This window comes from Dama dama, chromosome 3 (genome assembly GCF_033118175.1).
Source record: "Dama dama isolate Ldn47 chromosome 3, ASM3311817v1, whole genome shotgun sequence".
NCBI lineage: Eukaryota > Metazoa > Chordata > Mammalia > Artiodactyla > Cervidae > Dama > Dama dama.
In genome coordinates, this window is record NC_083683.1 from 19,378,141 (window position 1) to 19,393,724 (window position 15,584).

Genomic DNA, 15,584 nt, shown 5'->3' on the forward strand with positions numbered 1-15,584 from the left:
TGACCCTTGACTCTTGGAAATTTCTCACAATCAGTCTAATGATCATTTCAATGCAGATTCTTGTGGAATGATGGTGCTCAGCAAGCCAACAAAGTCTCTCTCCTTAAAGAGAAGGAATTGTTATCAGTGATACTGGCCCATTGGAAGATCATGTTAACGTTCCTTGTAAATGTCATGTACATGAATTTTTTAATGAAAACCTGAACATGCTATTTACTTATTTTCAGAGACTTAAATTATAATAATCTTGATGAATTCCCCACTGCAGTCAGGACACTCTCCAACCTTAAAGAACTGTAAGTAGGACAAATTTAGTGAGAGAACTATTCTTTGTGAATTTATTTTAAGATGTGTTTGACTACTGTATATAATACGACTAAGAAGAATTTGAAAGGTCATATAAATAATGGTTAACTACATCTAAAATGTATTTTAATTTGATTCTATCACCAAAAATAGCAGATAATCTTTTAAAATTTATGATGGATTTCTCTAATATGTGTTTATTAGGAAAAAATATGTATTTCTGTAAGTCATATTTTTCCAACATTTATATATTCTCTATAGGTCTGTAGAGAACTATGTTGGAAGTCACTGATTTGCTGCGCATATCCAGCAACAAACTTGTCTAGGTTGCATGAGTCTAGGACTAGATGAATACAGTGTACAGACTTAGTATAATGTTAGATGCCTTCCTATACATTATTCCATATTCCTTTAATGCTTCATAAATATTACTTAATTTTTAAAGAACCCCACCATTTTACTATGATAAAGCTAACTTTCAGCTATTAAGTTTCATATATTATCTTTTTACATTTATTATTTAATTACTTTTCTTTATACCTAAGCATATGAATAACCTTTGTAATGTTCTAACACTTGGAAAGAAAAATAAACATAGAGCCTCTTCTCTTGGCACACAGCTGAAGGAGGTAGACAGCAGGGCTTGTTCATAAGAAAAAAGCCTCTGTGGGGTTCTTCCGCAGGACGCCCATGTGGGGCTTACCCAATAAGTCATCACTGTCTGGCTCAGGCAGCCCCAGGATGGCCACTCTACTCACCTCCTTCAGCCACAGACCCACGTAGACCAAGACCACTGACTCTGCCCCCTGCCAGTCAGATGACATCACACCGACAGATGAGAATCAGTTTTGTTATTACAGACTCACTGAGCTGGGGCCCCTTTCTTCAGCTCAGGAAATTTTGTCCTCATAAGGAGATTACCTAAATCTCCACTTAACTGCAGCTTAAGTCAATTTTCTCTTCTCCTGGCTGCAAATGGGGTCAGGAGGAGTGATCATAATCCTTTCTCCAAAGATGGTTTCCTCTGTCTCAAGTCGTTAGACCATGATGCTCTATTGGATAGTAATGGATGGATTTTCTTTTTATAACATTAGGTTATAAGTTTCCATAAAGCATGGTTATTATTTTCAGATTCTTCATTCCTCATTCAAGATGACAGCTTGTGATTTCCTCTTCTCCTAGAGAGTGAGGGCGTGAAAGTTTCAAAATGCATGAAGGAATTTAACCTTATCCTCTGGTTACTAAAACTGCTGATTATTGCCACAGGTTTGGGGAAGGGACTATGAAATTATTTTACCCCACAGGTTATTTTCTATAAACTGTCTTTTCCTCTCTTTCTAGAGGATTTCATAGCAACAATATCAAGTCGATACCGGAGAAAGCCTTTGTAGGCAACCCTTCTCTTATTACAATGTAAGTGGTCATATTTTCTTTTTGATTTTTCTATCCTGCAATATAGCATGCATTGCACTTTTAAGCATAATACAATAAATGTTCTATATTTGCCCAAGTTTTGTCTTAGTCACTGTAAAAATCCATATAGAGAAGTATATATGGAGATATTTTGCTAGTTTTTAGCTGAATGCTGAAGTTATATCAAAGGACCTAGGACCTAAAATGTGCATTGCCTTATGTTTGGTATCTTCAAATGCCTCATCTCACTTCACAATCATCTTATGAAATGCTTTTTTGCTTATCTCTATTGTCAAAGTAATAAAACTGATTTTTTAAAATGTCAATGTCAAGGTCACCTAGTCATTCAGAACTTGAACCCAAGTATACTAGAAAAATAGATTATTATATTAAATGTTCTCACCAAAAAAGATAAATATGTGATAAATAACTACATGGAGGGAATTCATTCACAATGTATGTGTGTGTGCATGCTCAGTTGTGTCTGACTCTTTGGGACCCTTGGACTGTAGCCCACCAGGTTCCTTTACCCATGGAATTTTCCAGCCAAGAATACTGGAGTAGGTTGCCATTTCCTACTCCAGGGGATCTTCCTGATCCAGAGATTGAACCTGCATCTTCTGCATCGGGAGGCAGATTCTTTACCACTGTGCCACCTGGGAAACCCTCACAATATAGACATACATCCAGTCGCCACCATGTAAATTTTAAATATACAATTTTATGTTTCAGTTAGGGCTTCTCAGGTGGCTCAGAGGTAAAAAAAAAAAAAAAAAAATCCACCAGCCAGTGCAGGAGATGCAGGAGACTTGGGTTCGATCTCTGGGTCGGGGACATCCCCTGGAAAAGGAAATGGCAACCCACTCCAGCATTCTTGCCCAAAAAATCCCGTGGACAGAAGAGCCTGGTGGGCTACAGTCCATGGGGTCGCAAAGAGTAAAACACAACTGAGCATGCACAATAATACATGCATGGGTGTGTCAATTATACCTCAATAAGCTAAAATATAAATATATATATATAGGATTACATACAATAGAGGGCCTTTACTGCAAGAAGGAGGGGGAGATGAGGGAACTACTCTTTTATACTAAGTCTCTATACGCATTCATGTTTAAGTCCAAACACTGAGTTACTTTTATACAAACTAGGGTGTAATTCTAGAAAGGTGCCTATGTTCTAGAAATGTGTGTGTGATGATTTATATGCCGTAATGGCATAAGATAGAGTTACAGCTTCAAACTATGATTAATTTTGTGTTTCATATTTAGCACAAACAAAAAATTAATCATGTGTAGGTATATATAGGAAGGGGAAAATACGTAAGTATTAGTCTGGCTCTTAATTAAAAGACAGCTGGCAGGATTGGGGCACAGTATTGGCCTGAAGTCATGGGGGAGAAGTCTGAAATACGGAGGAGGGGGAGTAAGGATAACTTCTGAACAGGACTTCAGGGGCACTTCTTGGCAGATATCGGTTGTCCTGTGCCAACTTGATGGAGAGGCTTTCTGGAACTGGGTAGCATTTGTCACAAATGAGCTGGAATCCCAATTAGCCCTGACAACTGAGAAAAAAACATACCATTCATCATTTCTGAAATGTTCTGACAGTCTGTTGGCAAACTAAGGGGGTTAAAGTTTATTGCCAATAAACATTAGTTCTCATTAGAGAGTATTTACATACTAGAAGTTGGCAGATTGTATTGCCTTTCTTTGCCCCTTTTTTTCCTTGAAGCCACAGGACTGGTTTTCTTAATCACTCTTTTGATATGGTAATGGCCCATGAAGAGGGCTAACAGTCCCCAATATTGATTAGCGCTCCTATCCACTACAGGACAGCCCTGAATGTTTTCTCCAGGAAACACTTGCTTCTGCCTCTATTTCTAGCCCTTGCCAATGCCACTCCCGCCCACACTCCCCACCCTGACTCAATTTCTTTGTTTTTCTTGTCGCATTGGCTACCCAGGCTAATTTCTACCTCTGTAGAGCCCATCCTATCCATAACTTCTTTCCATCCCCTCTGCCACTTCATTTCCCCCCTCTAAATCCTCTAGATTTTGACCAGTCTAAGACTCACCTGCCTGCTTCTACCACTAGCAGAGTGATCCCCCTGGAAGCACAGCATCCGAGTTGTCATTCTCTTGCTATGAAACACAGTCAGGGATGTCTATTTAACTTAGTCACCTACTCCTTTTGCTGATATTCTCAGCTTTCCGCATGGCTCAAGCCAACCCTCCTGACCATCCCCCCAAGTTCTCTTCAATTACCCTACAATCACCAGGCAATTCAAATATCACTACATTGATAACATCCATAAAGCAAAATATTTTTCCAGTTCTAATAATATGTTACCTTTTAGAGCAATAATTAAATTTTCAAAATCGAATGTTATAAACCCAGAGTAGCAAATTTCCTCTCAAATATATTTGAAGACCCTTTGTGTATGTTGTAAGATTTGACCAGAGGCTACTGACCCTCGTGTAAATATAGAGAATTTCATCTTTCTTTAGCTAATGATATAACTGCCAGCACCTTGGATAACATTTTGCCACTCAACGGATATTCTAGATATTGGACGTAGAGGAAGAGTCTTAAGTGTAATTACAGTCAGTTCGGGCTTCCCAAGTGGCTCGTGGTGAGGATTTCACCTGCAGTGCAGGAGACCTGGGTTCATTCCGTGGATCAGGAAGATCCCCCTGGAGGAAGGCATGGCAACCCACTCCATATTCTTGCCTAGAGAATCCCATGACAGTGGTGACTGGTGGGCTGTAGTCCATGGGGTGGCAAGAGTCAGACACGACTTAGTGACTAAACAATAGCCAGTTCACTTGCTTTGCTCCATAGTAGCTAACATTCATATCTGCCTTGCCAGAAATTTTCAATAGTATGATTTCCTACCAAAAGCTTCATAATGTGAGTGAAATAGTTTTGAAGTTTACCTGAAGTCAAATAATCAAAATTACATAAATAATGTAATTTTATTTGTTGCAATGTGGAAGGAATATTCGTTTGTCATTCAAGGTTTATAATGAGACATTGGTGTTTGGATTTTTTCAGACATTTCTATGACAACCCCATCCAGCTTGTTGGGAGATCTGCTTTTCAACATTTACCTGAACTAAGAACACTGTAAGTGTTTATTTCTCTTACCGAGTATTTTCCCTTTGCAAAGTTGCTGTGAAGACGAAATGAACATTTCAAGTGTTTTGAAATGGCCATAAAAAGACCCCTTCCTAGAATTTTCTCCCAGTAATACTCATGTACTCCTCCTTCTAGGACTTTGAATGGTGCCTCACAAATAACTGAATTTCCTGATTTAACTGGAACTGCGAGCCTGGAGAGTCTGTAAGTACTTGAGTAGGCTCTTGACTTTGCCCAAAATCTGCACTGCCCTTCAGGCCTGACCAGTCTTAGCATCAATGAATCAAAATATGTCCCTGTATGATGTCTGAATACAAGAATGATGTCTGGTTTATGTTTCAACAGGACTTTAACTGGAGCACAGATCTCATCTCTTCCTCAAACTGTCTGTGATCAGTTACCTAATCTCCAAGTGCTGTGCGTATCAGTAAGGCAATAATGTTATGTAAACAGGGCTGAAATGACAGGCGTTATTTCAATAATCCTTTAAAGGAGGAGAAAGTTCTTTCCTTGCAGGTCTTCAGGAGGTCAGGCATCGTTTGCCTGCCTTGGTCCAGGGAAGTGGCTCTTGGATATGACCCTAGTAATAATGGCAGTGGAGTGTTCCAGGTGGCTCAGTGGTTAAAAAACAAAACAAACAAACAAACAAAAAAACCAATGCAGGAGACGCAGGTTCGATCCCCATGTCAGGAAGAGCCCCTGGAGAAGAAAATGGCTACCCTCTCCAGTATTCTTGCCTGGGAAATCCCATGCACAGAGGAGTCTGGCGGGCTACAGTCCATGGGGTCACAAAGAGTCAGATACGACTTAGCAACTAAACAAGAACAACAACGGCAATAATGGCAGTGGGCCCCTTGTTCCCAAATAGTCTCCCATTAGCGTTTCAACTGGCACATGTTTCCTTTCAGAAAATGGATATGAACAAGCCAATGTAACTTCATTCCCACCTCCCTCTAAATCCTCTGCAAAGCAGGAAAAAAAAAAAAAATCATAATCAGAAACCCAATACGGATGCCAAAATAAAATTATCAGGCCCACACAATGTTTCATCTAACGGGTGAACAACTTGCGTTGTGTTATTTCTGTTGCCTTGGGACTTTTGTTCTCTGCCCTCCCCACATTTTACAAAAAGTAGTTTATAGGAGCTGGGAGAGGCTGGTTTTGACCTTCCATTTTTCAGCCTCCTCCTGCCGTGCCCTATTATCACCTCCTCCAGCACGGCGGGGATGTCATGAAAGCACCTGGGTCCCTTGCAGGGCTCTGTTCTCACAAAGGAGACTTGTGTGGCCGCTGTGATTCCAGCACAAGCTTTGTCCAGCTCTACAATGTTAAGTGGCAGAATGGGAACATTCTTCAGGGCGTGCATAACTGGGAGAAAGCGTCTAGACACTAGGAGGTGGACATCTCAGCAGCCATCTTGGAATTCTGCCCGCCATACCTGAGGCAGGCTAGACACATGCTCAGTTTTGGGGAAGCTGGCTGAGTAACAGGACCAGGATTTCACCCAGTAAAACTGATAAGTAGGGAGGCAGTATTTAAATTGCATCTGTCTCCACAATGTCACACAGAATGGTAAAGCGCCCGAGTCTACCGCGGCCTACACTGAGGCTGACTGGCGAGCTGTTAAGAACAAAGGCTCTGGGGTCTGTTTTGTCTGGCTCAAATCTGGCCTCTCTGTCTGCGATCACAGTATCTTGAGCGAGTTATTTATTCCTTCCAGGGCTCCATTTCCCAATCTATAAAAGAGGGGGGTAGCTACTTCCTTCAGGGGATCATCGTGAGGATTCAGTAAGTCACTGCAAGGCAAACGCTCACCCCAGCGCCTGGCGCACGGTCCGCTGGCCCAGGTGTCGGCACTTCCGTCATCTTTCTCACTTCCTTTCCAACATTATTCTGTCCTGTAGCGGAAACCGTGAAAGGCCTGAGGGAATGCAGTTGTGTGAATGGCAGTATCTTGCTGTTTTCTTTCTTGTTTTTTGGGTTGGAGGTTTTTTTGTTTGTTTGCTCTTTTCATTTTTTCTTTTTTTGGCCATGTGGCATGTGGGATTTCCTGGCCAAGGATAGAACTCAAGCTCACTTTATTGGAAGTGTGGAGTCTTAACCACTGAACAACCAAGGAAGTCCCTATCTTACTATTTTCAAAATATGTCAATCTATAGTATTAATTTGTTCTTTATAACAACCCATGTCTTCTCATTTAAGGAGAGAATTGAAAAAGGCACTAATGCTGCGTTCAGCACATCAACCAAGTAGAATTAAAGTTGAGAGCACAACCACAGGTCCTGACCCGTACTCCGGTCTGCTGTATGTTCTGGAAGGAGAGGTCTGAGTGCTCCCTTCCTGTGGCTGAGTACCTGCTAAATGAGGCAGCATCACTGCACATGAGTGATTTTGCCTCCAAGTGACTTCTCTTCCATGGGAATGACTTGGCTATGCATGGCTGTCCCCACTGACTAGCTGGTGATCTTAGTCATTTTTCTTTGTGTGGGGATCAACACAATGTTTCCCTCATAAGGTGACCACTAGGATTAAACAAAATAATTCAGGTCAAGCTGCAAACATGGTGTCTATATATAAGAAGTGCTTGATCAGTGTTAGCCATGAAAATCATTAGGTAGAAGGTAGGCAGGAGGTAGCACTGCGTCTTTATGTAGAAGAAGTCTTCATGTGCCTCTCCTGAGAGTTACACAGAAAGGATTGGTCCGCTTGCAGTCTGTGGAGATGAGCAAACCAAATTATTGTCAGCTTTGATGTGTGACCACTTTATCGCATTCACTGCTTTTCAAAAATACACACGATATTGTTAATCAAGTGTTATTTGTGTACAGATGCAGAGTATTTTTTTCACCAGTTTGGTTTGGTCTTTTAAATCTCTAGTGTAAACTACAAATTTGTGTTTCCACACAGCTTTATCTGAATTATTCATGTGTAGTAAGTTGAACTGTACTTCTATTTAAATTCCATGTATTCAATAAATATAAGATAAAGTAATCAATTACAAAAATAAAATAATTTAAAATACACTCAGAAAACAGTATGGATTTTTTTAAGTTGTATAGGGTGATTTGGTTTTAAGATTTAGAATCAGGCATGAAAATAAATTAGCTGATTAGCAGATAACTTTTAAAACATGAGACAAGATTTCTTTAATATCTATCTGTTACTTTATCTACTAGCTTTCTTTTTTTAAGCTTTCTGAAAATTACCATGGCTTGTTTTAGATTAGCTATATTATACTATAAATATGTCCAGATGTTCTTGTTATTCTGTAATTTGTTGAGTTTTGGCTGAAGACTTTCTTAGATTTTTTCCCCCCTTGTAATGATTGATTTCAAAGTTAGTGCTGTGTTTTGAATTGTTGATGGGATTTTTTTTTTTTCCGTTGATTAGAAAAGAACCAACAGTGACTCTCTTAGCTGTAGAGATATAGCAGCTCTTAGAAACAGAGGCACAATTATTTAACTTAATTTGTACTCGTTTCTGTAAGATAATAGCTAGAACGTTGTAGATCATCACTAACAAAATATAAATAAATTCATTAGATAAATTATTTAAATCAATTAAAGAAGTATAACAGTTACATTTCAGTTGACATCTGAATCTACAGCTTAATCCAATAATGCCTATGACTACCTGCTCCATGTCAGGGCTGGGGAAACATTCAGAGTCTGCCTTTGGGAGCTGGATCATCATGAAGGGAAAGGGAGAGAAAAGCATATTTCCTGACGACTAATATGTAACAGATTTTTCCCTTTTGTACCTTCTGTTTTTCAGAGACCTTTCTTACAACCTGCTAGAAGATTTACCCAGTTTTTCAGTCTGCCAAAAGCTTCAGAAAATGTATGTCTGTAAGAGTCTCTAAGTCACCAAGTGAAACCCAAGAGCCAAAACTCACATTTCCAGGGGTCATTGGTTTGCTTACCCTGTGGTTCACTGGGGAGGCATGTGAAGCTTGCCCTTCTTACACACATGACTGCATATGATGGCTGTAAAGTTGGGAAACATAGATAATATTATTTTACCATACATTACACTATAAGTAAAGCATTTATTATAGTTTCTTCTCCCCATACTGGTATAGTAATGAACTGGGTTTGTTTAAGCTCTGCATTTTTTTCTAAACTTATACCTTCAATGAGTGGCATCAATATCTTTTTTTTCCTGAACACAAGTGAAACTCATATGTATGTCATTAATTTTGAAAACTGGGGAACTTGAGTTTATTAGTATGTTTGCTTCACGATAACCACCTTCAGAGGAGATTCCATATTTGTCTTATTTCAGGTGCTACTGATGCTACTTCTGCATAAAATATTTTAGAATTCCTCTCTTAAAATTGCCTCCTGCATTAGACATCTGCCTTTTTGAGTCATACTTTGGTTTTGATCAAAAGAATATTAACCATCTATCCTTTGCCACTTAATTTTTCTCTGAATGCCTTTGGGCAATTAAGGGAGAGGGAAAATCCATCTTTGGAAGATAAACATTTGACACTCCTGAAGACCCTCAAAGAATATAAGAAAGGCTCAGAAGGCAGAACCTGGAGAGGCATCCTCAAAGTGTTGGAATGATGCTGCATTTGGAATGTAGCTCTAGGCTCAGCAGCAGTCCACCTGTAATACAGGACACTCGGGGTTTGATCCCTGGGCCTGCAAGATTCCCTGGAGGAGGACATGGCAAGCCACTCTAGTATTCTTGCCTGGAGAATTCCATGGACAGAGGAGCCTGGTGGGCTACAGTCCATGGGGTCTCACAGAGTCAGACATGACTGAAGTAACTGAGCATGCTCACCCAAAGGAATAATAAGTATTTGTTTGAAAGAGAGGCAGTACTTATTTAAGTGTATAAATTGTCATGTTCTTTTTAAAACAAAAAGAAATTTTTTCCAGTGGTCACTTGGCAGTCATAGTTCATGTGCTCCTTGATTGAGAGAAGGTAATCCCTTGTAAAATTTCTCTGAAGACTTTTTGAAACTGATGACTCTGAAGTCAATCTCTGGAACCTGTCATTTCAGAGACCTGCAGCATAATGAAATCTATGAAATTCAAGCTGACACTTTCCAGCAGTTGTTCAGCCTCCGATCTCTGTGAGTACCGCCTCCCAATACTTTCCCCATCATAGAGCAGTTTTTATCTCTTTTGGGTCTTCCTCTAACAGTTTCTTTTCAATGTATGCATGTACTGTTGGGTCTTTGTATGTGTATCTGCCATAAGAAGGCAAATAATTTGCTCATGACCATTTCCAGGAACAAGTTCAAAAGTAGTAAATTTGCAGTCTGCTCTTTGCCGGTCAGCAGACATGCGACTTAGATAAAGAGGAAGGAGGCCAAGCTATTAAATAGCCTGCAAAATGTGCTTCTTTCTCATCCAGGAATTGGCAGAGATTGTTTGGCATGCAAAAACAGGGTGACCACACAGTTCTTCCTGCCTGTTTTTCTTTCCTGGTCAGTTTTTCAGTGCAAGTCTCTCTGAGCGCATAAGAATCACCTGGAGGTGACTGTAAACAAATTCAGAGTCCAGGTTCTCACCTGCCTCCTGAGTTAGACCCTCAGGAGTGGGGCCTGGGAATCGACATTTTAGCAAGTACACAAAGGTTTGAGCACACTGTCCTCGAAAATGCTTCTGTTGATCAGATGACTAGGATTTGTAAATATTAAATTCTATTCTATGATTGAAAACATCACATATTAACTATAGGTTTAAAAAAAAAAAAACTTAGTAATAGATTTTTTTTATGTAAGTGAGACAGTTAAAAAAAAAGTTTAAACTTTTCCATCCTGAAACTGGATTTCAATGTCATTTTGATGAATGATGGCAGTATGTAATGTTTAAACTGCAGGACATAAACCTTTTCCTTCCTCAAGTTTTTCTTAACATTTAAGAGACCATGTAGGTGATCACTTACCTAGAACCAGACATCCTGGAATGTGAAGTCAAGTGGGCCTTAGGAACCATCACTACAAACAAAGCTAGTGGAGGTGATTGAATTTCAGTTCAGCTTTTTTCAAATCCTAAAAGATGATGCTGTGAAAGTGCTGCACTCAATATGCCAGCAAATTTGGAAAACTCAGCAGTGGCCCCAGGACTGAAAAAGGTCTGTTTTCATTCCAACCCCAAAGAAAGGCAATGCCAAAGAATGTTCAAACTACTGCACAATTGCATTCATCTCACACACTAGCAAAGTAATGCTCAAAATTCTTCAAGCCAGGCTTCAACAGTACAAGAACTGTGAACTTCCAGATGTTCAAGCTGGATTTAGAAAAGGCAGAGGAACCAGAGATTAAATTGCCAACATCCATTGGATCATCAAAAAACCAAGAGAGTTCCAGAAAACATCTACTTCTGCTTTATTGACTATGCCAAAGCCTTTGACTGTGTGGATCACAAAGAACTGTGGACAATTCTTAGAGATGGGAATACCAGACCACTTGACCTGCCTCCTGAGAAATCGGTATGCAGGTCAAGAAGCAATAGTTAGAACTGGAAATGGAACAACAGACTGGTTCCAGATCGGGAAAGGAGTACGTCAAGGCTGTATATTGTCACCCTGCTTATTTAACTTATATGCAGAGTACATCATGAGAAACCCTGGGCTGGATGAAGCACAAGATGAAATCAAGATTGCCAGAAGAAATATCAATAACTTCAGATATACAGAGTCATCTGCAACCACCCTTATGGCAGAAAGCAAAGAAGAACTAAAGAGCCTCTTGATGAAAGTGAAAGAGGACAGTGAAAAAGTTGGCTTAAAACTCAACATTCAGAAAACTAAGATCATGGCATCTGGTCCCATCACTTCATGGCAAATAGATGGGGAAATAATGGAGACAGTGAGAGACTTTATTTTGGGGGGCTCCAAAATCACTGTAGATAGTGATTGCAGGCATGAAATTAAAAGATGCTTGCTCCTTGGAAGAAAAGCTATGACCAACCTAGACAGCATATTAAAAAGGAGAGACGTTACTTTGCCAACAAAAGTCTGTCTAGTCAAACCTATAGTATTTCCAGTGGTCATGTATGGATGTGAGAGTTGGACTATAAATTGGAGCCCCAAAGAATTGATGCTTTTGAGCTGTGGTGTTGGAGAAGACTCTTGAGAGTCTCTTGGACTGCAAGGAGATCCAACCAGTCCATCCTAAAGGAAATCAGTCCTGAATATTCCTTGGAAGGACTGATGCGGAAGCTGAAACTCCAATACTTTGGCCACCTCATGCCAAGAACTGACTCATTAGAAAAGTCCCTGATGCTGGGTAAGATTGAAGGCAGGAGGAGAAGGGGAAGGAAGGATGAGATGGTTGATGGCATCACCGACTCGATGGACATGAGTTTGAGGAAGCTTCGCGAGTTGGTGATGGACAGGGAGGCCTGGTGTGCTGCAGTCCATGGGGTCACAAAGAGTCGGACAGGACTGAGTGACTGAACTGAACGGAACTGAAGTGACCATACCCCCATAAAATAATACCATTCCTCAAAACATGTTAAATTCACCTTTAAGAATCACTTTCTCCCAGAATTTGTCTTGAAAACCGTTTTGCTCTGAATTTAATTGTGTTGCCCTTTCCTTACTTTCCGTCTAAAATCATCTAATGAGTTTCTTTTACTTTTTAAAATAAATGTCAAACCAAAAAATGCATTACCTACTTTTATAACCCACCTTATTCACCAGGATGGAGTTCTGGCTGTTAATTTTTTAACAGCCAGAGTTAATTTTTAACTGTTTAAATTTAACAGCCAAAAGTTAATTTTTAAAAAAAAAAAAACTTTTTTTTAGTTGATATTTTTAATAATTGGAGAAGGAAATGGCAACCCACTCCAGTATTCTTCCCTGGAAAATCCCTTGGACAGAGGAGCCTGGCAGGCTACAGTCCAAGGCATCGAAAAATAGTCAGATAAGACTTTGTGACTAAATAACAAAGAAATATTTAATAACACTGCATTGTATAATTGTATTGTATAATTGTTCTACACTTTGCTGAGAGTGTAGAACTTATATATTCTTCACCAAAGATCCATGGATTTACTCTCCTGGGTCACCGTCCTCACCCTCCTAACCAGCCTGTCCACCATCAGTCTCTACCCATTCATCTCCTTCTCCAAAGAAAATCTTTCTTAAGCAGAAATTGATTCATGTCACTTCCCTGCCTCAACAGTCTTCCCATATTCCCCTACTGTCTTTAATAACAAGACCAAGCTTCCCAGCACCACCCTTAAGAACCTGATCCCAACCCCTGGAATACCTTCACCTCTGACCCATCAGCTCCCAGGACCTGACACATGGGCCACTGTTTCTCCTGGTCCTGTCACCCATTCCATTACTCCCCACCCTCAGCGTGCCCCCGTCTCCCCCATAAGAACAAGATCTCCTGTCTTTGAACCTGCTCCTCTCTGATGTGCTTCTCACGTTCTCTGCTACAGGACTCAGCTCTGCGCACTGCCATCAGCTAGACCACGCCTGGCCTGAAAGTGGCAAGGATCTTTTCACTTTCTTATCCCCAGGGTCTAGTGCAATGGTTCTCTCATTATTTATAAGAGCTGTTAGAAAACCCGAACAAACATTTTGGCCAACCCAATGCTTTAAGGATTCCAAACAAGTTCTGTGCAAAATATTGGGGACTCTGGAGCCAGTTTGCTTAGATTTAATCTCAGCTGCTGAGTACTCTGCGACTTGGAGCAAGTCACTTAATACTGTGTGTTTTATTTCTCACCAATAAAATGGGGCTAATGATAACACTTACCTTACAGAGTTGTGCTGAGGGTTTGAGATTTTATGTGTAAAGAAGCTGGTGACCATACCTGGCACACAGTAAACATGCAGCAGGTCACTGTTGCCGCCGTCATCGTTAGAACAAGCACGTATGCTTTCAGGGTCACATAAGTGAGCGCTCCCACAGGACTCAGAGGCAGTTCTCACAGTCAAATCCCCTGGTGGCCCCAGCGGACGGACACCTCCAGGTTTGGCATGCAAGGGACGGGCATGTAGAAAGCAGCAGCGTGACGGAGACGGGGGCTGAAGAGACAGGGAGGAAGGAAGGGTGTTTCCAAAACCCAGGAGACCTGAGGCACAGACAGGGCACGCCGTGGTTGAGGAAGTGCACAACTGTGCCAAGATTCCAAAACCGAGGAGCAGACTACAAGCCTCCAATTGCTGTCCTCCGGGGACTGCCACTAGGAATCCAACAGAGGACCTTGGGGAGCCTTGAAGGTGCGACCTGAGAGATCAGGGCAGGAGAGGAGACCTGGCTCCCCTGGGCCTGTTGGGAGGATCACAATGCACAGGTTTATGACTAGGAATGGAATTACTGTCCTCTGAGCACATAAGTGCTGCACTCAATATGCCAGAAAGTTCGGAAAACTCAGCAGTGGCCACAGGACAGGAAAAGGTTAGTTTTCATTCCAATCCCAAAAAAAGACAATGCCAAAGAATGTTCAAACTACTGCACAATTGCACTCATCTCACACACTAGCAAAGTAATGCTCAAAGTTCTCCAAGCCATTCTTCAGTACGTAAACCATGAACTTTCAGATGTTCAAGCTGGACTTAGAAAAGGCAGAGGAACCAGAGATCAAATTGTCAACATCCGTTGGATCATTGAAAAAGCAAGAGAGTTCCAGAAAAACATCTACTTCTGCTTCATTGACTATGCCAAAGCCTTTGACTGTGTGAATCACAGCAAACTGTGGAAAATTCTGAGATGGGAATACCCGACCACCTGACCTGCCTCCTGAGAAATCTGTATGCAGGTCAAGAAGCAACAGTTAGAACTGGACATGGAACAACAGACTGGTTCCAAACAGGAAAAGGAGTACGTCAAGGCTGTATATTGTTACCCTGCTTATTTAACTTATATGCAGGGTACATCATGGGAAACGCTGGGCTGGAAGAAGCACAAGCTGGAGTCAAGATTGCCGGGAGAAATATCAATAACCTCAGATATGCAGATGACACCACCCTTATGGTAGAAAGCAAAGAAGAACTAAAGAGCTGAAACCAAAGAGATGAAACTGAGAGAGGACAGTGAAAAAGTTGACTTGAAACTCAGCATTCAAAAACTAAGATAACAGCATCTGGTCCCATCACTTCATGGCAAATAGATGGGGAAACAATGGAAACAGTGACAGACTTTATTTTGGGGGGCTCCAAAATGACTGCAGATGGTGACTGCAGCCATGAAATTAAAAGATACTTGCTACTTGGAAGAAAAGCTATGACCAACCTAGACAGCATATTAAAAAGGAGAGACATTACTTTGCCAACAAAAGTCTGTCTGGTCAAACCTATAGTTTTTCCAGTGGTCATGTATGGATGTGAGAGTTGGACTGTAAAGAAAGCTGAGCACTGAAGAATTGATGCTTTTGAACTGTGGTGTTGGAGAAGACTCTTGAGAGTCTCTTGGACTGCAAGGAGATCCAACCTGTCCATCCTAAAGGAGATCAGTCAATATTCCTTGGAAGGACTGATACTGAAGCTGAAACTCTGATACTTTAGCCACCTGATACAAAGAGGTGACTCATTAGAAAAGACCCTGATGCTGGGAAAGGTTGAACTGGGAGAAGAAGGGGATGACAGAGGATGAGATGGTTGGATGGCATCACCGACTCGATGGGCATCAGTTTGAGCAATCTCCGAGAGTTGGTGATGGACAGGGAGGCCTGGCATGCTGCGGTTCATGGAGTTGCAAAGAGTCAGACACAACTGAGCGACTGAACTGACTGAATGAGGTGGATG

At 41.0% G+C, this 15,584-nt stretch overlaps 1 protein-coding gene across 1 annotated transcript in view; it reads left to right on the forward strand.

Annotated features, from left to right (window-relative positions):
* Nucleotides 1-15,584, forward strand: part of LGR5 (leucine rich repeat containing G protein-coupled receptor 5) — a 126,166-nt gene that overhangs the window by 101,087 nt on the left and 9,495 nt on the right. Inside the window, exons 7-13 of the mRNA XM_061121889.1 lie at nucleotides 228-296; nucleotides 1,648-1,719; nucleotides 4,776-4,847; nucleotides 4,995-5,063; nucleotides 5,205-5,276; nucleotides 8,634-8,699; nucleotides 9,874-9,945. Coding sequence (XP_060977872.1) covers nucleotides 228-296; nucleotides 1,648-1,719; nucleotides 4,776-4,847; nucleotides 4,995-5,063; nucleotides 5,205-5,276; nucleotides 8,634-8,699; nucleotides 9,874-9,945 — 492 coding nt within the window. The remainder of the gene's footprint in view (nucleotides 1-227; nucleotides 297-1,647; nucleotides 1,720-4,775; nucleotides 4,848-4,994; nucleotides 5,064-5,204; nucleotides 5,277-8,633; nucleotides 8,700-9,873; nucleotides 9,946-15,584) is intronic.